Source organism: Pteropus alecto, unplaced genomic scaffold (assembly GCF_000325575.1).
Source record: "Pteropus alecto unplaced genomic scaffold, ASM32557v1 scaffold86, whole genome shotgun sequence".
In the NCBI taxonomy this organism is placed as follows: Eukaryota; Metazoa; Chordata; class Mammalia; order Chiroptera; family Pteropodidae; genus Pteropus; species Pteropus alecto.
The window spans coordinates 6290309-6315340 of record NW_006442109.1 but is presented as its reverse complement, the minus strand read 5'-3'; the positions used below and the strand labels follow the sequence as shown (position 1 = coordinate 6315340).

Sequence of the window (25032 nt, the reverse complement as noted above, 5' to 3'; positions counted from 1 at the left end):
GCTTCTCTAGCCTGCTCCTGGGAGGAGCCAGCGCACCAGGGAGAGGCACCCACATGGGGCCCCAGCGGAACGAAGCCAGAGAGTCTCACAGCACTCAAACCCACAGCAAATTTCTTCAACCTCATTCTTTGCGGTGGGTAAGGTGAGTGGCAAACACACACACACAATGACGTTATCCAGTCTCTCATCTCAGAAACCAGAGCCGCCTCCATCTCATTCTTGCCCTCATTCCCTTTTCCTTGTTATCTCCTTTCCCTTCAGCAACAGGCTGAAGTAAGAGGGACATATCAATTCTCTAACACTCCCTGTGGAAAATGATCAACTTCACAGCCTGTTTGGAAATCTTCTCATACATTGCAGTTGAAATAAACGTACGACATCCGAACCCACGAGTGAACTGTTTCATTATCAAAATTCTCACTAGTCTTATTTAATTTTCAATAACATGAGTATTTTTTCTGCACATAATACATTTTTAAAGACTGCCTTTTCATCCTTAGTAAAATCCTCATAAGTATTCTTCTATAGCACAGTTTAATAGCTGCTTAACCTTTGATTTCAGATATATCATAATTTGCCTAACCAATACATTGCCAAATACTTATGCTTGATATATTTTATTTATTTGTTTGTTTATTTATTCATTCATTCATTCATTCATTCATTCAATGGCGAGGCAACCCTTGGTTGACCTCACAGATTGCAAGGACTTTGTCAGCTTACAATCCCTTATTTTTTTATTTTTCACACCTGCAGCACATGGTCTGCCTAGGTGGTCTCTCCCATCCAAGTACTAACCAGGCCCGACCCTGCTTAGCTTCCGAGATCTATTTTCATATTTTAAATGACTATTCTTATACACACATCTTCGTGCACATCCATAATTATTTCTATAGCATAAAATCTGAGTGGCATTGATTACCCAAAGGCATTTTTATAGTTTTTGGTGACTACTGTTTTTATGTCATTCCAGAAAGGTCCTACCATGTTACTTAACCACCAGTGGGTATGAGTGTTTTCAATTCCCTTTGAATTCCTGCACTGACTCCTCACATCCTCTTTTGTTGGTAGTGGTGATAGTAGTAGTAGTTTTACTTTGCTTTTAGAGAGAAAAATTCTGCTCCTCACTGTCAACATCTCATAGATACCAAGGGATTAGGAGACTAAGTTCTTATCTTACTAAACCAAAGACAGAACAATGGAACACGCCCGTTGGGCCATCTGTGTATAATAACTCCTAAAAACAGGAGTGCCTGGCCTAAGACCTCTGAAGATGCAAACACCCGTCTTCAATTACTGCAATTCAGGATTTAGCCCAATGCCTGACCATAGAAACCGCTTCAATGCACATCTCTTGAATGAATGAAAAGGTAGTTACCTGTTTATTATATTTATAGCTGCCTCAAAATATAAAAAAAATAATTAAAATTAGGGTGCTTCCGGGGTGGCTCCATAGTGTAGTGGTTAGCATGTCTGCTTTATATGCAGAAGGTCCTGGGTTCACGCCCCAGGTGGAGCCACGGACCATACCCTGGGTGTGCCAGGCCCCGGGTGCGCCAGGCCCTGGGAGCACACTGCCAGTGTGTGGGAGGAGATGCCCTGCCTTCAGAGATCCAGTTCTTAAGGAGAAACAGCAATATCCATAGGTCAGGGGTGGAAGCCGGGAGGGGGAATTAAAGAGAAGAGAAAAAATTAGGGTGGTTCCTGGAGTTAGGAATGCTTATTACAAAAAGAAAAACCTCTAATTATCTGCACCAAAAACCATGCCTAGTCTTATTTTTCTAATGATTTGGCTTTTGCAAACCTGAGTCTTCCCTCACCAGATTAACAAAGGAAAGATAGTCCACATTAACTATATCAGGAAAAGAAAGGGCTACCTGCATTATGCTAGCATTGACTATAGAACAGAAATCTAATGCCAGATGCATCAAACGAGGACAAAATCTCTGGAGAGCAGATCCAAACGGCATGTGGATGCCACGTAGCTTAGAGCATGTGCCAGCATTTCCATTACAAAAATCCTATCATCCAAAGCTGTAGCAAATTGAATAAATGACTAATAATTAAGTTGTCCCTCATTTATTCCAGGAAAACAATTTAAAAATTAAATTGTACATGTAGATATGAAGGAGTTATGCCACTGGCAATATTAATCAGGTTGGAATTTACAAAGGATTTCTCTACAACCCAAATCCATTTTTCGGACCTTACATGAATTTCAGGGTTTCTCATTGTATTGTTATTATTGTTGTTATTTTTGCTTTTTAAAGAAAACACTCACCTAAGATTTAGAATCATAAATATCAGAGATAAAAAGATGCTGAAAACAATCTAGTCCATACTCTCTAATTTTAAAAATAAAGAAACTTTACCTCAGAGAAATTATAAATGGTAGAACCTAAGACTATGGAAATGAGTTAATTTGATCTCCTCTCAAATCCTATTATAGCTTTGTCTTTGTATTTTTTATATATAACTGCCTTTTATTAGGGGACTATGAGAGCATGTCATATATACTGTGCATGTGTCTCTAGGAAGCAAAACTTTGGTGTCAATTTATGTTAGGTAAGATTTTACAGAAAAGCCAAGTTTTTTCATAAAATTAGATAATGTCATTTAGATATTAGGAGACATCACAATGAAATCTTGGAGCTGAACGGATTTTAAGTATTTTCCAGTACAACCACTTTTACATACGAGGTGATCAAAGACCACAGAGGTTATGACATATACAGCCACCCAATTAGAAGGGCAGAGACAGATTTCCTAACTCCTGGCTCAAGGCTCTTTCTACCACAACAAGTTGGCTTTTCTATATTATGGTCTGGTACAGCACCTGGTATTTTAAATGTATAAAAATCTCAGATGTTATAAAACATCAGTTCATGACCCATTCAGTTTCTAAGGCTATGCCCTATGGCCCGCCTATGTTTTCAGTCACCTTCCATAATTTATAGGTAATCTTCTCTCTCAAAGTCTAGTAGGTCCACTGATTTCAAAAGGCAAGACAGAAATACTACAGCCCTGGCCCCTTACGGTAGAAGATGAATTAAGTGTTAAACAGCCAAATAATGCTGAGGACACAGGCCTGTCACTAATGATCACATGAAACTTATTCTTATTCACTCCTTCCTGCTGCCTCTAGCCACTTGTCGGCATCTTTCTGGCCAGGCTGCACTGACTGAGGACTGGGTTGCCCCTAGCTCATCCATCTGAAGGCTAACAATCTTATACTACAGGCTCCTTGCGTCGCATCCCTTGGTGATACAGCATCCGCATCCTCCTCTGCCACTATCCGTGAGACTTCAAGTAAGTTATGTCCCTCTTCAGGCCTCAGTTTGCTCATGGATAAAATGGCAGAGTTCTCTCCAGCCTGACAATGATATGGTCTATGACTTAAGGGATAGTCATTTTCATAAAGGGGAAGGAGAAAATAAACTCAGGTGGCCTCTTGATATACTACATTTGAATCCTGACCCTTCTTTCTCTGTCTCTTGCCAGCCAAGCCAGTCAGCCTGTGCAAGTGGAGTCACATTTTAGAGTGGGTGGGGAATATCCGAGTACAAAGAACTGCATGATCCCCAGATATAACTGAAAGGGCCAGACAGAGATGGGAAAAAGACAGAAAAAGCAGAGAAGGTCAGGAACAAAGAAGGGAATGTGGGAGGAAAGGCTGACTCACTGCCTCCTATTAGATAAAACACTTAAGGCACAGGCTCAATCCTAGATTTTATCCTGCCAGACCAAACATCAGAGACGTGACATAAATGCAGGATGAAATGCTACGATAAGTATGTTGCTGCTTCACTACACAGATTTAGGGCAGCTCTATAACAAAGGTTTGCTCCAGCCTATCCAAAGGATGAAGCACACGGCAAAACTATAAAAATCCCTTCTGTGTGTTGTCCCAGAAGACTTGTCCAAATTATGGTTTGGGTCTGCACAGCAGCGAGGGACACACGTAACTCTGAAACCACCATCTGGAGCCAGATTCATAAACGTTAATTCCTAGCTGTTACCAAGCTCAGTCAGCCATTGTCTATGTCCTCATGCCATTATTTAAGTCTCAATGTTGTACAACTCTAGGGTACACCCTTCATATTTGTGGTCACCATAAATCTGTATGTTATGACAATTTTCTGGCAGGTGACAGTATGGGTTTTGAAGAAAAGGCAGCAAAAGGATTATGTAGACTAGAGGAAGGACCGCACCTTCCAAACCCACATAAAAGCACATTATCAGCCTACAGAAGACCATGGAACTTATGCTTATATTTCCTATGTTCATGTTAACTAAATGTGGTGATGTCACCATAGCTCTATTCAGGGTCCCTAGATTTTGCACTATTGTTATCAAGATGACAGACAACCTTAAATAAGGAAAAACATCAGTAAAATGTGAGACCCCATAAGAACAAAAGTCTATGTTCCAGCAGTGGTCACTTACAGAAATTCTAATGTTAGTCTAGAAAATCTTGAGACATCAATAACCTCCCTCCCAGGCTCATGTTGGCTTCCAAGAGCTCTAGCAAGACTCAGAGTTGACAATAATCTTCCTAGGGGTGGCCACCATAGGCAAAAAGAGGGAGACCCAATCCAGAATCGAAACAGTGCTAAACACAGGATTCAGACATATGCCACAAATCTGGAGCATTTCAGAAGGTGCAATGAAGAACTGGATCACCTGTGAGTATAAGAAATGAGTTTCCATCTGTGCATCATCTAAATAGGTCACATTGAATGACTCCTTGTAGTGATAAAATATTAATGATTTCTCCTCAGTCTCAAAAACTGGACTATATTTTTGATCTTTTTCTTCTAAAGACAGGCAATAATTTACAAAGAGTAAAATTCACCCTTTTAGCGCACAATTTTATGGGTTGAAAAAACTCATAAAATATTGAACTACCACCACACTCAAGATTTTAAATAGTTTCATCACTCCCAAAATTCCCTTGTGCCCCTTTATAGTCGATCCCTAGCCTTACCCTGACAACTACTGATCTGATAAATGCAATACAAATCTCAAAAGTGTCTAGATATTCCCTTAAATATTTACCATATTTCATCTATTCTAAGACACACACACACACACACACACACACACCCCTAGATTTGAACACTGAAATTAGGATGTCTTATAATAAATGACATTTTACCATTATAACTGGCAACAATTTTTCTTCTTAGAGATACATAAAATAATGATGTGTTTTATATTCTATGGTGTCTTTAAAAAATCAATGAAGTATATTAAAGTCATAACATTCATTGAATACTTACTATGTGTTAAGCATTGTGCTAGGCCCTGGAAGTACAAAAATTGAACCACATGGTCCTCAAGGAACTATTACTTGAGAGGGAGAGATAAAGTTATAATATAATGTGGTAATACCTATAGCAGAGGGTTATCCACTCAATAGGACTAAATAAAATTATCTCTAGATAGGTAGGCCACCCTTCTTTTATTGGGCAAAATTCCCCCCAATTCCCATCCTTCCATGTCCACAGGAAATGAGGATAAAGGAAGTATCATTCAGCCTCACTCTGCTCATTTAGGGGTGAGTTATTGCCACACCATCTGACATACCGCCTAGGAACAATCCAATTATTTCTTCCATAATTCACTGTTGTTGGAAGGAAGTCTCATTTTAGTGTTCAACAGCTGCAAGGCTTTTATGATAATATCAAAAGACAAGTCACTGAAAATAACTGTTCAATCTGTGAAAGGCAGTGCCCCAAATTTTTCATAGACATGCTTCAAGGTCCCCAAATTCTTCCCTGTACAACTTTTAAAGAGGAATGTAGAGAAGACAAGTTAGTGTCCTTACCTGGTTCTTGAAAGTGTTCTTCATTTGATAGAGTTCTAGACAAGATGAGTATTAATGCTTCTTTAAATTGGTCAAAATGTACCTAAAAATAAGGAATTAAAAATAAATTCAAAATAGTTTCCACAATCTTAAGGAAACAAATCCATCTACATACAAAGTACCAGAATTATTTTTAGCATCCTGAGAGTCTTGAAGTAAGTCATAACCTGCTTTTGTTCCTTTTTTTTTCTTAATTTCTCTAAAGCACTAAAGGGAAGTGGGCTGATTATTTTTGACATTCCAGTGTCATAAACACTAATATCAATATTTATTCAACCTTGCAGAGAAAAGCTATATAGCAAAGCCTTTTTTATAAACTCAGAAAAAGGAATGTTTTGAATTCTTCTTTTCCTTATCTGAATAAGCCCAGAAAAGAAAGATGTTAGGTTGGGTATTAGGAAAAACTTCCCCCCAAAATGATCCATTGTAATGATATCCCAAAGATGCTTTCATCTCTTAAGATATTCTAGAAAGGAGTAATTTATCTTCTGAGGATGACTTGAATATAGTCTTGCCTGGGGCAGGTATATAATATTTATCTCCCAAGGCCCCTATGATTCTATAAACAAGCAGAAATCAATAGCAAACACAAAGGATAAAAGGACTTTGGAAAGCATTTTCCTGAATTCCTAAAAACACAGTTACCTCAACTAAAGTAGGAAAGAACCTGAGTTTTATTTAAGTAAATACTCAGAATAGAGATATCAATTTGGTTAAAGGGGTAAAATGGATTTCTTTATGGCTGAGTATATTCTTCTATAATGTAAATTTATGTGATCTCACCCTGAGGCAGAAGAGAGAGATGATATTTATTCTCACCATTATTCTAGTTTGATAATGTGGCATCTATTTATACAGAAACCCATATGTAAATACAAAGTTGGTACATTTGTAATTTGTGCTATCTTAGATTTCTTTGGGTATCATAACAAAACATCACCTAGAAGTTTAAATATAGGTAACAGATAAAAAACGCTTTTAAATTAAATTTAGAAAAGCAACAAATCTCAACAGTTACCTAAATCGAGGGGAAAAACTATACAATGTTACCCATGCAAATCAGAGCAAAGAAGAAGAATCCACTGAGATTCCCATGTCATAAGTGTATTCTTGCAACTGATAACACTCTCTCAAAGTACATGTGGTTTCCCTACCATATTAGATTAATTGGAATCACATTCCAAAATCATATTCCTTCAGATCACATAGACTAAAAATTGGCATAATCTACAGGGCCAGAGACAAAATCTGTCAAGGGAGGTGAGGCATCTGCTAAAGAGCCAGGACTGTACAATCAATGAAAGGGTTAAAAGATTGTAGAAAATGTAAGCCGTGCTAATTAGGTTTCACAGATGACAAACTGCTGAGAAGCCTGGGGGAGGGAGGAGGGCTGTGTCCTGCTGTGTCCTAGAGTCAGAGGTGGGTTTCAGGCACTGTGGCATTCCAGCTCCAGTTCCCAGGGGCAAGGCCATCTTCCCAAACAGTTTACAGACAGACACCACTTCCCCTCAGGGGCACTTGCAGGTATTTACTACTTCCTACCAGAATGACGCCTCCCTCTCAGGGAAGGTGGGGAAGGGTTAGGAGCATAGGCTCTGCACTGGAACTACTTGGGTCCAGGTTCTGACCCTGGCTCAGCCACTCACTTCCTTCTGTGAATTGGCTAAATTACTAAACCTCTTCGAGCTTTAGTTTGCTCGTCTGTAAAAAATGGGGCTCTCTAACAACCGATATTTATGATTCATTCAACAAATACTTATTGAGCACCTGCTGTATGCCAGGCACTTTCCTAGGCCCTGGTGATATAGCAGTGAAAGAGAGTGACACAGATCCCTGCTGCCACGGAGCACAAATTCTCAGGAAATGTCACAGGGAATCAGGCAGGTACAGTGCTAAGAGCACTGCATGTATTTTAGGTTATTTATGGTACCACCACTCTCATAGCAGTGTTAAGGAGATAAAATGAGAGTTATATAAAGTACCTAGAGCTTCCTGGCACTTATGAAGTACTCAGCGAGGGGAAGTTAATACTACTAGCAGGTACTGTAACAGAGGTGGCTGTTCCCATCACTTTAACAGAGAAACAGGGTCATATTCTCAAGCAAAGCAACTGGCCATGAGAATAACCAAGGAAGCCAAGTGGGAGTTGTTTGGGGTGGGGTGGGGGGGTGACAGCAGGGTGGCCCAGGAGCCTGCTTTGCCCCCAGGATCTGTGCAGTTGCCCAGCATTGGAGAAACTGATTCTGTCTGCTTTGTTTAGGGACCCTACCTTTAAGTTCCTCCTCTCAGTTAGGATATTAATGGAGATGACCTGAATGAAACTTAAGTCTTTACTTGCCACAATTATGAGTTGAACAAAAAAAGAGGCTCTTATTTCAAAAGGGAGGTGCTTGCCTTGAGACTTCCAAATCTTTTATCCTTGTTTCCATGGGTCTCTGCAGGGTCTTCTAAAGGCATAAATTTTGATAGAGATAACTGGAAAGAGCTATTCTGAGTTTCATCCTAACAGTTCAATTCAGTGAGTATTAGACATGGAAATCACCCAGGGGGTCTCTGTACCTTAGTTTTATTCCCTCTGAAAAGTGACGAAAACAGCTATCACCTGGATGTTAATTTTAATCAACTTCCAAAGCTTTACTGTATGCCACATTCAAGGGATTACTCAGGTCTCATATTAACACACCAACTTTTGAAGACAGTACTATCCTCATTTATGTGGAAGTTGCTTATCTCTCAACCCCGATGGTCTAGAGTCCAAAGCAGAGGAAGGCATAAAGCCCACATGCTCGTCTCACAGAAAATGCTGCAGGCGCAACTCAGGAGTTATAAATTTTCACTCTACCTGATTTATTATAAGCTTCGTTAGCCTGTTTTCCCAACCCTCTACAGATTAGAAGCAGCAAACGAAAGACAAGGGCACTCCAAGGCAAGTGCAAGAAGTAACTATTGACATATTAGGATTGAGGAAAGACATGAACTATCCTCCCTCAAACAGAAATAAAGTATAATTTTTAACACTTTAACAAACTTTTTTAAACTATGAAAAAAGGCATATGCACTCAAAAACTTACTATGTTGGAGTTATTTAGTGTTGGGTCAAGGCTCTATGTACTGCTAAATAAATCCTGAGGGTATCATTCTTATAGAAGGACAAGTGAAAGACCAAGAAGATTTTAAATGATCGAGAACAACCTTATGATGTTTAATAACTCCTTGAATAGGGCAAAATGTTAAAATTTTTTCAATCTCCAATGGTTAACATTTTGTTTTTTAAATCTGACACTAATTGGGGTAAGAGATCCAGTTATTAGAGAATTTTATTGACGTGGATCCTGGATAATACTAGATGGATGGGGATATTAGTGTAGGTTCATTCTCTTCTGGGCATTTGAACTTTTGGCTCTCACGACAGTCATGTGAGATGGTCAAGGCAGGCCCCCTCCTGAAAACTGATGAGAGAGGCTCAGAGAAGGTCTGTGCCTTGCCCAAGGCCACACGTCTTGAAGTGATGGGGTTACTTGGAGAACCCAGGCCTTCTAACTGGACACATTAAAGTCCAGCAGCTCTGCTGCCCCAGGCCTGCTCCACTCCTGGTCTGACCTCTCAAGGTCAAATCCTCACCTTTACACAGACCTACTAGGTATAAAGCCATCCACTAGGGCTTCAGGGAATAAATCAAGAAGATACATAACCTCTGCCCTCAAGGAGTTTATCAGCTGTACTCTAGATTCTAGCGTGTGGGAGGGTGGAATAGGGAAGGAAAGAAGTTTATTAGTAACTACAAGGTAGAATCTGGTTAAGTATTCTGAGTGAGAAAAAACAGGCTTGTAGTGGCCTCTGACAAATGAGCATATCCTACCTGGCCAGCAGGCAAGAAAATGGGGACATTTTGTGACAACTGACTTCTCCAAGATATTCACAGGCAGAGCTTGAAGGTTTCCAAAATGGACTTATATTAAATCCACCATATTTTATACAAAAAAAGGGTCTATAAAAGACTAAACATGATAATTAACTTGGAGGTTCTTCAAAATCCAACGCTGTCTTTCTAGGTAATTCCTTCTTCCCCAACAAAAAAAAGTAAAAATCCAAAAACGAAAACCTGGCAAGCTGATCAAAACAAGTGGAGCAGTACGGGGAGGGCGAAACGGGTAAAGGGGGTCAATTATATGGTAACAGATGGAAAATGGACTTTGGGTGGTGAGCATGCTATAGTGTATACAGATAGTGAATTATAATGCTGTACATGTGATACTTATATATTATTAATTAATGCGACCTCAATTAAAAAAAATATTAGAGGAGGTTTAAGTCTTAATTTGATTTTTATTTTCCTTCTTGTAAGGGCATGTAGACATTGAATCCTCCACTTTAAACAGCAGTAAATTTCACATCTTTCAAGAAGATAGTTCTCTAATAGAGGCAGGTGACTGCTATTTTCCATCAATGCTCATGAATACTGATGTGGCGGAAAAGCCCCTTAGGGCATAACCCAGAACCAAAATGTTAATAAATGCCCTCTATTGTGAAGAAACATGCATCAGTGGGCTCACGGAGTTCAATAACTGGAATCTTTAAGTACTATTTTTCTCCTCCAAGGGAGTTTTACTATTATATTATGCTAAAATTTAGAAATCTTCACAAATATACAATGCAATTAAATCTCACAAGGTAACAAGCTTCCCAGCTGTGCATACCCTGGTTGGTATCTCCTCATTTGAATAATAATTGCTGCCATTCATTTTACAAGCATTCCTATATCTTGTATGCCTCAAAGGCCAGTTTGCAGCAATGGGAAAATTACATGACTGACTGAAAACACACATGACATTTAAACTAAATTAACAGGAAGACTAGTCAAGTCTGATATTTTTTGTCATGTGTCACTACCGCTTAATAGAAATTTACCTCATCACTTTTGCTCTCCAAATTTCATATAAATGTTTTTTTTCTTATGGACACAATTTGTCTTTTTAAAAAAAGAATTTAAGCATCACATAAGAAACAAATGCTATCTAAACCACAAAAGAACCCTGTAACAGGAAGTAGAATAAAGAAACTAACGTTGCATAAAATCATCTTGTGCAATCTTGGAGATCAAATGCATACAGTTTCCATATGTATGCAGGCAGCACTTCAAACAGGCCGAAGATGAGAGAGCTCAAGCCAGTGTTCAATAAAGTGAGCTCATTAAATAAGACAAAGGCCCAAGTGACTGTCATCACACTTAGGAGGTTTATATGTAGTAATACAAAGGGAAATCAATGAGACAACATTCAAAACATTGTGTTAGTTGAAATGGGTATAGAAACATGGACTCATCAGAAGGTCAATGTCAAGGAAAATAATGTTTGTGGCATTATGCAAAGAGAAATGACAGATGAACAAAAAGACACAGTATCATAATGAAAGACATAGTTATGATATGTTGTCCTCTAAATAAAGCATTCAGGTTATTGTAGTTTAGTAGACATTTACTGCAGACAATCCTGAGAGAGGCGAAGGCCATTTAAAAAAGCAGGTTCTAAAAACCTAAAGCAACTGTGTGAAGTTGTGCTACAACACTGATCTAAAGAGCCCTGCCTATGGATGGAAATAGATGCAAACTACCACCACACATGAGTTTTTAGCAAATCCATTCTCTACTCCAATGAGATTTCTCAGAAAATTGTTACTGGGAAGCCATTATTAATCAAAGACCCATTCTAGGTACGTAAGAGATGGAGGGAGATACAGAACATGGTGGTTAACTGTGTACCTGGCTCTGTGATGTCTTTGATAATCACAATCAAAGTCAATCCTCACCACAATCTTACAAGGAGGGTATTATTTTTCCCATTATACCAAGGAAGAGACTAAGGCTTAGGATATTTAAGATAAAACACCCATATAGCTAGAAAGTGGCAAGAGTCAGTATATGAATTCAGGTCTGACTTCAGAAACTGCTCCAATAGTACATTGTCCCAATGTGATGGTGGGTTGAGGGGAGATGGAGAATGAGATTCACTTTTGCATAACTGGAGTCTGAGGAGGCTGTGGAGACATGCGTCCACATTCAAGGACTGGGAAATCTGAGTTTCCATTCTGGTGCTGCTTCAAATGAGTTGCCTGATCTTGGACAAGTCACTGTACTTTTCCAAGTTCCGAGTTCCTCCATCATACAGATGGACACTGAAGAACTTTAAGTCCCTTCATCCACACAAGAAGCTACTCATAAAAGTATCAGTGGAATATTTTAGAAATCTAATGAGCATTCTTGACCATTCTTCCTCTGGCAAAAGCAAAGTAGGTAGAAGAGAATAACCAAGCAACTTTCCCCTCTGCCCTTGCTTTCAGTCAGGCTAAATATGTCTGAAATACTGAAGGTTCACAGTATGCAAAACCAAAGTTAATTATGCAATGAATTTAAACAGGAAATGTTAACACAGAATAGAAACAAGTCTTGTAACCTCTTACTCAGACTGTCTCCTTGTGTATAAATGGGAACCACAGACCCTGAGGCATTCAATTCAACCCCAGATGAGAATGTTGTAAAGAAAATGAGTCTATGGCCATGCCACCTTGAACGTGACTGATTTCGTTTGATCTTGGAAGCTAAGCTGGGTTTGAGCCTGGTTAGTACTTGGATGGGAGACCACCTAGGAATACCAGGTACTGTAGGAGTTAAAAAAAAAAAAAAAGAAAAGAAAATGAGTGATGGAGAGACACCTCAAATCACAGGACCAACATAGGAATCGGAAAATATCCTTCACTATTTCAAATTACTCTACAGTGGTTAAACAATAAGATACAGTGAAGGTTCAGACATTTAAGAGATGCAATGAGAAATGTTTCAACATTCCCTCCAATGCATTCAAAAAGCCTCAGATCAAAATACAAAAAAGGAGCGTCAACACAGGGTTGCTATAAATAGGCACTATTTGATGATATATGCGTAGAGAACAAATCCAAATAATCACCACCAGAAAGTACTTCTGTATTTCTGATTTACTTTTCAAATAGTTAAAACATGCATAAAATCTTTAAAAGCTTTTAATGAATTGGAAACAAGCAAATCCTCCATATGAAATTAATCTTGACATTTATAAAAGAACCCCCAGTACTTTAAAATGAAAAGTAGGAAAGCCGAGCTAAATTATACATTTGTACGGTTATCAAATTTTAATACTAAAACATTTCAGTGTCTTTGATGACTTCTGAAGTACACATAGCACATTACCTATGGAGTCTACATACTTATTGGACTCCTTTGGAAGCCAATGGTGAGTTCTGCTACCAGGTGGCTTGTTCTGATTCTAAAGAGTGCAAGAACACTGGGACCCTCAGCATCCAGATTCATATTAAAGAGTATCGCAAGGAAATTCATCAGAACCTCAGGGGCTGTTTTTTGTCAAAGCTAATATATTCCATGAGAAAGGAAAATGTATTTTTTAAACTGGATATAACTAGAGACTTCAATAAAACCAAGGTAAGTTATCATATTTATGTCCTGATTTCGGTTATCATATTTACTGATTTCCAGTAAAAAAGATAGGTATACAGAGAGATTTATTTAAAAGACACAAAAACTGGCAGCACCTACAATAGGTATCAGTTGCTTGGATGAAATAAAAGCACTAATGTGGTTCCCTTTCTTAAATGTCTGTAGTATTTGCTCCCAATACTATTTACCTGCCATGTACATTACCTGACCAGACTATTAGTTCTTCAGTGTCTTTAAAAGTCTCTTGTCTTGGGATCTCACCACCTGACAGGTGCTTAACTACGACAAAAATATGGATGGAGCTCTTTTGATAAACTAGTTAGAAATCCCTACTAGCAATGTCCTCTTTCTTTCAAATCATTGACATCTTTAGGCATTTCAAACCACTGTGCTCAGGGGAATAGGGCTTTAAGTTATAAAGCAAGACTAGACAGATGGATTTAAACATAATTTGGGGGTAAATGGCCTATGATTAAAATACATGAAAAAGGCAAGTTAATTTATATTACTTTCCTTAACAACTATCAAAAGAAACATTAGGTTTTAAGAAAAAAAAGTACAAGAAGTTATTCAAGGTGGATTTTTAAAAAAAACCTGACAACGGTCATGTTCTTAGTTGAGGGGTACAAATGCTTTTTATCTTCTTATTTGATTTTCAAGGAAAAATGATTAATTCAGCTCAATTCCAATAAAGGTAAACTTGGAAGTTTAGTTTTATTTAAAAACTATACTCATTAAGATTTAAAAGATAACATTACAGCCATAAGCATCCAGGAAGCTGATGGATACTAATGTACCCAAAAGCTAATTCTATGGGAAATGTTAGTTTACAATGAACATAAACAAGGTGCAGCCATGTCGTAAGGCTAACATCTGACATGCAGGACACACATAATACATATTTGTTAAATGAATGAATATATGGATCTACTTAGATTTCTCATGCTATTATTTCTTTCACCTGTTTTATTAAACCAAACTGCTAACCTTTATAAGTTCTTTATAAATACTATCTAAAGAGAAAAAAAATGACTGGCATTAAAAACTCATAATTTTCAAGTATGACCCTACTCAATATATCAAGAAGGTGATAGCACTTGGATTGCTTCTGTGACTTATAAGGAATTTTTTCATTATATTTAAAAGGAAATACAGGCCATATAGAGAGTATCTTAGCATATGGCTAAGTTTATGTGCTCATCTGAGTAGAATAATTTAGTTTCATAAAAAATGCAAATTTAACAGTAGTGCATTAATTCATGCCAACACTGCTCTCATGACAATCGCCAGGGACCTCCCTCATGAAATCAATATGCATATATCTATTTAACTTTTATCACAGGCTCACTAAGTAAATATCACACTATAGACCACTTAGGTATTCATTATTCAGAGGCAAATAGCAAATGTAAAAAGCAGGCTGGTAGTGTCAAGCTATTAACAAATCAATCGATAACTGCTCTCCCTTTTAGTTTGCCAAATGAGGGCAAAGATGTGCAACATCTGGAGAGCAAACTGTTAATCTGCTGCCTAGGAGGATCTGTTTACAGCAGAGGGTTCCATATTTACACTGACTCTAACACAGTCTCTCAAGGAAACGTTAAGTTGTATTATGTCTTCTCAAGTTTTAATAAGTATTAAAAGAGATCCACTCTTTCATACTATTCCTCAGACACCAAAAGGCCTCAGATCTCTAAGGACTACAGAGGGAAACACTACTCTTGGCTCCCCAAAGGGTCTGAGATTGAAGCAGAACTAAAAAACACAAGTGCACTGCATGATGAGGAGAAAATAATTTAATTCTCAAATCCCTCACTTCTAGTGCTTTCAAAGTAAGATTTTTAGCATTCTTTAGAAATCACATATGTTCACAAGCAGCTAATGCTCCCAAAGTGACCAAGAATGGTCCCAATTTTGCAAAAACTCAATTTTTTCCTTTAAGTGTGAGCCCTGATAAACACCACATTCATGGCACCAACCCTCTGACAGTATCGTTCTTTGTGCATTAATTTCAGGATGATCGCTACTCTTATTCTGTCCACGTCACAGAGAGCCAATACATTGTACGTACTGTATATAAGGTCACTTACCCAACTTGTCAGCTAATAGACAGTGAAAATGAAATGAAAAAAAAAAAAAATGGAAGTTCAGTCACTGGCATAAAATTGAGCTTCATGACTGCTTCCTCAACTTGCACCACATGATAAAAACTATTGTTGCAATGACAGCCATAGAACTCCAAAAGTATTGCCCATTTTTATCTCTCATCCATTCAGAAAAATCAACAGCAAAAATCAAGCAAAGCCATACATATGATGCTCTTATCATGAGAACAGGTCCTGACAGATCAAATATCTTCCCTACTAACAGCAAGAGGGAAAAAAGGACCCCTTCTCACTTTTTATTCATCTGTGACTCGATCTCTAGAGAGAACATGACTATTTGTTGTCAACACAGAAGTTAACATCAGCACACATGTACATCCCTGCTGGAAGCAAGTCGTGCTGGGTTTTAATTGAACCTGCACTGTATTTACTTACCCTCCTGTCTTATTTCCTGGGTGAAGAGTTTAATTAATACTCCACTTCAGAAACAAGTCACACACAAGAATAGCTTTATTGGGAGTAAAAGTCATAATAGCAAAATCTGCTTTTCCTGTGAATGGCAGTTTTCTCACTGCATTTCCCTTTTCCTCAGTGGAAATCTGTCTCCTCTCTTCTGTCTCAATGATGAAAGTGGAGTCCATAAAATGATTCACAAAGAATGAGAAAAAAGTTAGAAAACATCCTCTTGTTACCTATTTTTTCTCTAAGATGTTCAGTGTTCACCTTCTTTCCAGAGCACAAAGTACAGCAGGCCCTCATCACCTGAGCAAACTGCACTGTTGTGTCAGAGCCATTACATTCTGTCTGTTTATCGGGTTAGGAGCCAGGGGCACACACGGTCAGGATGTTAGAAACAAGTTGCAGTCCGTGTGGTTTGCCCCACCCCCCAACGCCCCAACAGAAACCACCCCCACTTCCTACTGCCGGCGCTGTCGTCCCAAGCCTTACCCTGCCCAAGAGGTTGTCCTGAAGCAGCGTCTCTTGCAGCACTGGGGCCACCTCCTCCAAGCTCAACATGTGGCAAAGGTCAGTGAGTTCCTCCTGTCCCAGGGACCCAATGCCTGATGTATCAAAACTGTCAAACAGCTCCTTGAGTCGGGCCTCATGCTGGTCCTGCTCCACCTCATCCATCCCATAGCCCACAGCGCTCACCTGTGTGGGACAGAGACAAGAACAGGTTGTGGCAGCCCCAAGAGTCCTACTGCCACCACCCCTTGGCACGCTACCCCCACCCATGCTAGCCCCTTGGGAATGCTCTGTATGCCTTAGTCCCCTCATGCTGATGGATCAGGATCTTGATGAGGGCCAGAAGGAGAGGCAACACTGCACACCTCTCAGCAAGACCACGGGTGTCTCCAGGACCCTGGCCAGTGGAGCTGCCCCATGCCCTCACACGGGGCTTACCCAGAGGTCGGGTCACCGCGGGGTAACGTTACCAGAATGAATGAGTCTCCTAAGCAGAAAGGCACCCTCCTTTCCTGCCTGCCCCTCAGGCCAGCACCCAGTCTATCAAACTCAAAACTGAGAGCCTTCTCTATCAGCTCATCTGGCCTAGGACTTACAGATGGTGAAAGACCACTTCTGACATCCAGTCCTTTCAAATGAACTAATTGTTAGCAGCAACAGACTGCAGGGCCAGAGCTCTCACACAAGTCCGCAAGCTCCCGACGACCTGCCCAGATGTTGTAATCTGCTGGCCTGGATGAGCTGTTTGGTTTCTCTTCTTTTAGCCTAGATGCCCCCTTCTGTTGTTAGACTGGAGGACTGCAGCAGGAGGCCATGCGCAAAACACTCTGATACAAAACCACCTCCCTGTTTACATGAGACCAAATGCCTTTTACATGAGTTCCTCAAAAAGCAACTCAATTAACTTTATTGGTGCAATTACATGAGGTGTGACAGGAAGAGTACTCCCTGAGGCTCATTTTAGTCCCAGGGAGGTTTAGGTAATGCCTAGTTGCCTAGAGAAAGGGGAAAACACCACTCCAACCTTTCAGACTGTGAGGTTTGAAGGAGTCACGGGCCATATAAATCATACAGAATCTCGGGGAACCTCTACCATCGGCCATCTCATCTCTGTTCATCTGTTTATTCTGTCTTCCATCTCTGTGACCCACCCAAACCCCAGGCTTTCTGTTTTTCCATTTTCTGTGGGACCCGTAAAAACATGGAGTCATCAATAACTCTCTGAATCACTTCTGCTAAATATATATATTATAAAATACTAGGTACATCATGCTTAAATAATAAATCTGGTTTTTTGTTTGTACGATAATTCATTTTTAATGTGTTGGGTCTTCCAACGAAAGCCTGAAACCTGCACATCTGAAGGTACCTTCATCATGATGCAATAGAAGCCAAATACGACATATACCCTTGAGAAGGTGACCTCATCCATCTGAAACATGGCTCTCAGAAACAGCCCTTGATTATAAAAAGCAGTACCTTTAAAAAAATTTATCTTGTCAGTTATTTTATCATGGTAATTTTTTTATTGTGATAAAAACCACATAACATAAAATCCACCCTATTAACAAAATTTTAAGTGTGTAGTACAGTACTGTTCACCGTATGCACATTGTTCTACAGCTAATCTCTAGAATTTTTTCATCTTGCATGACAAACTCTATACCCACTGCACAGTAACTCCCCATTTCCCCCTCCTCCAGCCCCTGACAACCACCATTCCACTTTTAAAAGCAGCACCTTTAAACCAAGCTCTTGGTCAGAAAACTCTAACTTACAGGTGATGTTCCATGGAGCAGACCATTACAACATAGGAAACACGCAAGTTAAAATGTTGAACCCGGCCAGAACTTAAAATAGGAGAGCCCTGAACAAATCAGTGCTGCTCTAGGTTGCGTGGCTTTCTTTCCATAGACAACTCTTCAAAACATGACAAGCTAAAACAGGGCCCTGGCCATCTCAAAGGTTTCGGTAGACCCAGGTGGACCCCGAAGATGGATTCAAACAGCTCCACCATGGAGCTCGATTTTTACTGGGGCCACTCATTAACACGAAGTGGCACCGTTCTGGTCCAGACTCCTGGTCTCAGAAGGTCTCTTCTCCTAATTATCAGTTTTTCTATTACTAAGGTGCTGCTGGCTCTGGCTACCTTCCCAGAATTGGTCTGTTGGGTTAACTAATCATCATGTAAATATTTTCAAAATAAGTTGAGAGTGCTATATAAACATCAAAGCATCAGAAAAGAAACCCCAAGGTGTTAAGCAAAGCCACAAAACCCAGGAATTTAGACAAGGCCAAGGTTTGGCTAATGAGATTCACCTAGAGTCTGCAAGTTAATTGTCAGCTGGGATCCGCTGCGAATCCCCAAGGTGTTCTGAGATCTTCAGGGTTGCCATAGCTCTCAGACTCACTGAGTTTAACATTCCCCTGAGCTGTAATCTGACCAACTTTATAAAAGCCAGGCTACTCTGTTTCTGCTTGATTTTTCATATTAAAACAAAAACAAAAACACCTCAAAAGTGAAAGGATTCTAAAGCTTCCCACTTTTAAAATTATTAAGGGGTGAAGATTTGTCCACCTAAATCAACATAAATGAGCCGTAAAACTCACAGTGTACTGAGAAATCCTGATCTTATCCACAGCTTTGAATTGATAAGCTAACATGCCCTGCTCTTTGGGAGGTCATCGTATTTTCACTAAATCAAGCCTCTTTCATTTTATGGCAGCTTTCTTTTCTTTCATCTCTTTATTTCACCTCCCTCCTTCCCAAGATACTTAGGAAAACATTCTTTTGATGGAAGGGGAAAACAGCCTCACCCCTGCGAACACATGATAGTACGGAAGGAAATATCTAAAAGATGTTACATATGGCGACAAGTTGTCAGTGTTCTTCTGGCATGGAATGCATTTTTACTGGTTGATATTATCCCCCAAATGTTCATCAGTAATTTCATGTGCAAGAATTTTTATCCCCCTACTTGCCAGAAATTTCTTCATGGACAAGGTCCACAATTTCTATTTCTTTTATAGCTCTCCCCAAATGCATAGTACAGTGTGTTCTTCACACCAGGACATAGTCAACATTGTGGACTGAGTGGAGATTCCTCGAGTGGAAATTTAACCTGAACGAGAGCTACAGAAATAAGCATATGAAGACTTGGAAATGCCTATTTCTTCCACAAACACACCTCTACTTCCCCCATCCAACCCCTTTTTCAAAGGCATTTACAGTTCTAGACATAATCAAGCAGAAGCAGAAAGCCAACACCCACTGCCAAACTGAACTATGAGAGCCATCTAAAGTTTGGTTCAGGGAATTAGTAAGGGAGCCAACGGATTCACAAACTTCAGCTGCATTTTTTGTTGTTGTTGTTGTTATGAGATGTGACTTTGGAGGAGAATCTGTACTAAATACCATCCCTGGTCCCCTGGTTTACAGAATGAGAAGAATAATACCCATCTGGAAGGGTTGTCCTGAGGGTTATATGGTAATCAAGAAAGAGAGCTAATCCTAGAAAAAGCTGATACAGGAAGGAATCTGAGAAAACCAAGAAAATACCTACAACTTACAAAAGAGGGGTAAACTGAAAAGAGGTAACTCGTACAAGTCAATCAGCCATACATAGGTCTGGCTGATTCAAAGCCATTCAAAGACGCAGAGGGAGAGCTGTGGAATACCAGAATGGGCAGGGGATATATTATGTATATTAAAACATGACTAAACGGTAATAGCAGGAGATAATGTTCAACGCTTCCTCTATCTTTTCAGGGAGATTACTGATAAACTTAATGTCAAAGAAAAGCAGAAAGACTGAACTATCGTTGAAAGTTCAGGAGAAATTCTTTTTAAACTTCTGAGCATTTAAGTCTGGCCTACGCCGAGTACACATACAATCTCATTTAATCCTCTTCGTTCTTTAAAGTAGAGATATTACCATTTAAGATATAGAAACTGGAGCTTGGCACAATCAAGCAACTTGTCCAAGGGGACATTGCTACTATGGGGGTGGGGCCTGGTCTGACTTTAAACCATACTGTCTCTCAATCGTATACATGTACACAGAACACATGAATGGGATCACTGAAATGTTACTGGCAAATCACTTATCTATACCTTTATGTGTTAACCACATGTACCAAGTACTAGAAACCACCATGGAACGCTTGATGGCCACAAACTCCCACAAATTGGAATGGGGAGTGGTGGGGTTCCTTCCTCTCTCCCTCCCTTCCTTCATCCACATATTCAATAATTATAGCCTACAAGGCACTAGGGATACACAGAATAAGTAATCTCCTTTTACTAAAGCTGCTGCAGGATTTAGGGAAGGAAAAAATAAATTTTTATGTAAAAATGACCATGAAGAAGAGTCTCATATCTTCAATAATGGGCATAGTCTAGGAATTGACAGTTGTTAAATTAATTCCCCCAAACATTTTTAGGTCTAATCTGTGCAGTTCAAGGCTTTCCAGAGTCAGAGCCTAAATGGCATCCATCAGTGACACGAATCTTTCTCAGAGATAAAGAAAGTTGGGTTTGGAGTGATAAATCTTCCTTCAAATGGCAAAGAACAATTCTAGTTTTACAAAGCTTGTCATAAACCTGGGCCTCCCTTCATCATCTACCTTCTCAAACTGTCAGAAGCCTTTACTACTCCAATGGAATAAAAGGGCCAGTGTGTGAGCAATATTTTGGAGTTCTTACTAGGGGTGGTTAAATAAGAGGCAGATGAACAGAGCCATTAATCAAAACATTTACCACCCAGTAACCACTCATAATGAGAACTATTCGGAGCATTTTCTTTCCAAATAACTGAAAACAAGGCTGCCAAAATGTGCAGACCCTGACAAGGATGTCCATTACTGATTTGTGTTATTGTGTTCCACTCGGCAACCCAGGCTGATGAAATCACGGTCCCAACTGGGACTGGAAAAGAGATAGGTGGAGGTGCAGCTGGAATAATGAACTCCCCAACATAAGGGCAGCATGAAGTGGATACATGAACTTATGAACTTTCCAGCATCCAAGATATAGAAAAGAGCTTGTAAGAATGGCACCATGGCCAAAGGGGACGTCTATTCTCGGTCAGTGGGAGTGAAAAAGGGACAAAGCCTGGCAAGGGAAAACCAAATAATAAATAAGCACAATGCCAGACCCCCTAGCCCAGGCCTTTTATTTCCCCTCCAGATGGTCAAGCAGCTGAACAGCTACGAGGAATGTCTGGATGTCCCTCTTGGCTCAGCCGCATTCGTTGGCTATTATAATAGATGCTTTTGGATCTGCATTCAGACATAGCTGTTGGGGGTCCACAGACCAGGCAGTGACCACCAAGTGACTAATTTCGTTACTTTATAACTAAAGTGATAAACAGGCATAAACCCTGCTTTGGCAAAGCTTTTCATTCACGCCTTCAGCTTTCACCATTTTGGTAAGTCAGAGCCTCATAATGCCCATGATCAAATTTAAATGTTTCTTCTCCTTTTTTTTTTGCACTTTATTTGCTGCACAGATTTCCAGTCCTACTGTCTTGGACTAATTTCAGTATAAAATGAAATAGTGACAATAATAAAATTAAGTTTAGCAAAAGCTTAATAGAAAAAGCAATCGTCCTCATTTAGATATCTATATAGAATGTTTCTGCCAAAAACTACTGCTGTCCAAACTGATTACTGTCAAATAGCCTTCTAGATACCAAAAGCACAAGAATATCATCAAGAATATAAATCATGATATAAAAATATAACACAAAGGCTTTAATGCCACCACACACAAAGAGAAAGTTATATTAAATTTGAAAGAAAATAACCTTTGCTAACTACACTATAAAATTTAACTAAGGGTAACCCACTAGAATTTATTCTAAAACATAAATAAACTGTAGTATTTTACTATCCTGAATGATGTAGAAAAGTCAAGCTTTTGTTAAACCTCATAGCTAGGTGGGTAAGCCAATCAAGTCATTCACTTAGGAAAGCTGGAGGAATAAAATCATGAGCCTACCACTTTGGGTTCAGGAACTGTAATCAGCTACTAAGTGAAATTACAGAAGCAGAAAACAGCTGCCTGTTTGTTACTTTCTTAAAAGAGCCTGCTTATAACAACTTTCACTTCTTGAGCCATATTAACTCAAATTAACGTAGAATGCCTGCAGCTATAAGAACAGTTCTCTGATGTAAAAGAGCTTCTCTTTTTGCATCTATAAACAAAAGATTTTCCCAATGTCGTTTCCGAAGTGAACCTTAGAACATAATACGTAATTTTCCACCTAAAAGCTGGAATAAATGGTTAATTGCTGATATAAATTGCAATAAAAAGCAACCTAATTTCAAAGTTGCTCACTTGCTTATTCCCATAATCTTTTAAAAATTCTATTTTATTTGTAAATAGGATAAAAGTGTCTTTTCGCAAGCTTCAGTAAGTCTCTCTACAAGCCCTTGCCCAACAGATGTAAGTTCAATAGCCAGAATTCATACCACATAATTTACTGGCTTACAAATGAATTGGCATCTATAAAAATAAACCTCCTGAAAAGGCTTTAGGCTGTTTGAATCCCTGGAAAACGCTCTGGCTAAACTTGCCAACCCTTTATCAATGTAAACCTGATAGAATGTATTTTCATTATCAACATAAAATGGAAGCATCAAGATTGGTGAAATGTTAGTTTAGAAAGTCATTTGCAGTGACATTTAAAAACAATTTACTTGAACAACATTTGACTTATGATAAGAATATTGCCTATTAAATTAAGATTGGCTGTTCAGAATTCATTGGAGCTCTGTTCTGCCCTCTGTGACAGTTAACATCTTTTGTTATTAAGGGTCATCACATATCTAAAATGACAAAAGAACAAGAAAAAAGACGCCCATGACATTCTGAGCAAGTACCTATTAAAATGACTGATCCTTGACATTTTAATGCAAAAACAGTGCCTCTGATGGCTTCCTTTCTGTTGGCCCCTGTAAAGCCTTATCCTGCCTCTGCCCCATGTTCAACCCACTTGGAACATCCATAAGTCCTACTCTTTATCTATACTGCAGTTAGGAATTCTTTCCTCTAAAGAATCAACACAGAGTAGGTAAAAATAAACAGATACGCAAACAAACTCCCTAGCAGTTCACTTAACCTAAGGACACTGACAACAGCTGAAGAAACCACAACAAACTGGTTTTGTAGCCAACCTGAAATGTCACTTTTACACACAGTCTGGGATTTTTCACAGCCCCCTTAAACTCCAGAGCAAGATCTGCCAGTATTCCAGGTCAGCCACCAATATGTTCATCACTAGAGAAGATTCAAGATAAAATTAAGCTGACGCAGAAAAAATACATTTTCTTACAGACTGTCAAGCCTCAGGAAACATGTAAACATATAAATTTATGTTAACGTATGCAAGGGAGCCCAACTGAGAATCTTGGATAGTCTCAGGAGCTTAGCCAATGTGCCACGGTGGACTTTATTAGGATTCTAATCCTAAAAAGCTACCATGTCAGTCACAGAAATACAACCATACAATGTTTTGATTTCATAAATTCGCGAGTTAAATTGTATGACAAGCTCACCTCAAGAATCCCTCAACACTAGGAGAGGATCTGTTCCAGTGAAGTAAAGAAAGCCGAAGACCTCATAATAGATAAGCTGTGTAGACACAAGGTACACGATGGAACAATCTTTCCAGCTGCTATTTTATTTGCAGGGCTGAGGCTAGGAGATCGCTTCTTTCTATCTCTCTCTTTCAACTTCGCAGAAAGAGCTTTCAGCAGTGAACAGTTTCCATCAGCTTTGTCCTTTTGTCAGGCATCGGTTTGGTGCCTGCAAGAAGCCCAGCCCCTGGAACCCTAAAAGCTTCTCCCGCAACACTCCACACACTTGGATCCTGCTGGTCTGGCGATCAAGACTTTCAGACAACTAACCAGTGTCATTTTGTTCTTTACTCTTTCTTAGTAATTGCCCAGGGAAAGTCTTTCTACAAGCATTGATCCCACACACCTTCGAAAATCCCCACTTTAAGAGTAGCTCTCGGCTACCCAGACAGCCCAGGCTAACACCCTGGGTTTCCCCAGACAGGTTTCTCTTCAGCTTCTCAGTCATAAGCCTGCCTGGCTGGCACAAGGCAATAGAACCACCACCGTTTCTGCTCCCTCCGGGACTCAAGTCCACTCCTGAACCAACATACGGTAGCCGCTTTTAGCTGGCAGCTGCGGGCTGGGACCACGCGGATAGCGGAGGCGCCCAGACCGAGCTGCGCTATGCGGTGCTGCCGGAGGGCAGACGCGCAGCCCACGTCCCTGGCAACCTGTGATGCCGATGCGTCCCGACCTGCCAGCCCACTTCACCCCCAGAAACCTCAGACACCCCATTGTACCGCCAGGCCCCCGCCGTCCTCGCCTACCTTCTGTCGGCCTCTCCGTTGCGCGGGGACAGCCGGCTGCCTGCCTCCAGTGCTCTGCAAAGCGAAGGCGGAGGCTTTGTTAGGGCACAAGAAGCGGGACAATACTTTGCAGGCGGCGCCGAGGTTCGGGGCGGGCGTCCTTCAAAAGGACGAGCGTGGGGACCCGCGCGAGCGTCATTTCCATATGTAAGGGGCCAGCTTTTACAAAAGCTCCCGGGG

General features: G+C 39.8%; 1 protein-coding gene and 1 non-coding gene across 4 annotated transcripts in view; one reads left to right on the top strand and one right to left on the bottom strand.

Moving 5' to 3' along the window:
- Nucleotides 1-24965, bottom strand: part of NIN (ninein) — an 89075-nt gene extending 64110 nt beyond the window's left edge. For all 3 annotated transcript variants that reach the window (XM_025038738.1, XM_015595947.2, XM_015595948.2), the window contains exons 1-3: nucleotides 24814-24965; nucleotides 16406-16609; nucleotides 5831-5912 (exon numbers count right to left, since the gene is read on the bottom strand). In XM_025038738.1, the coding sequence (XP_024894506.1) occupies nucleotides 5831-5912; nucleotides 16406-16588 (265 nt within the window). In that variant the 5' untranslated portion in view covers nucleotides 16589-16609; nucleotides 24814-24965. The remainder of the gene's footprint in view (nucleotides 1-5830; nucleotides 5913-16405; nucleotides 16610-24813) is intronic.
- Nucleotides 1447-1520, top strand: TRNAI-UAU. Its single transcript has one exon. It is a non-coding gene; the product is annotated as a tRNA-Ile (tRNA).
- Nucleotides 24966-25032: the final 67 nt, after the last annotated feature.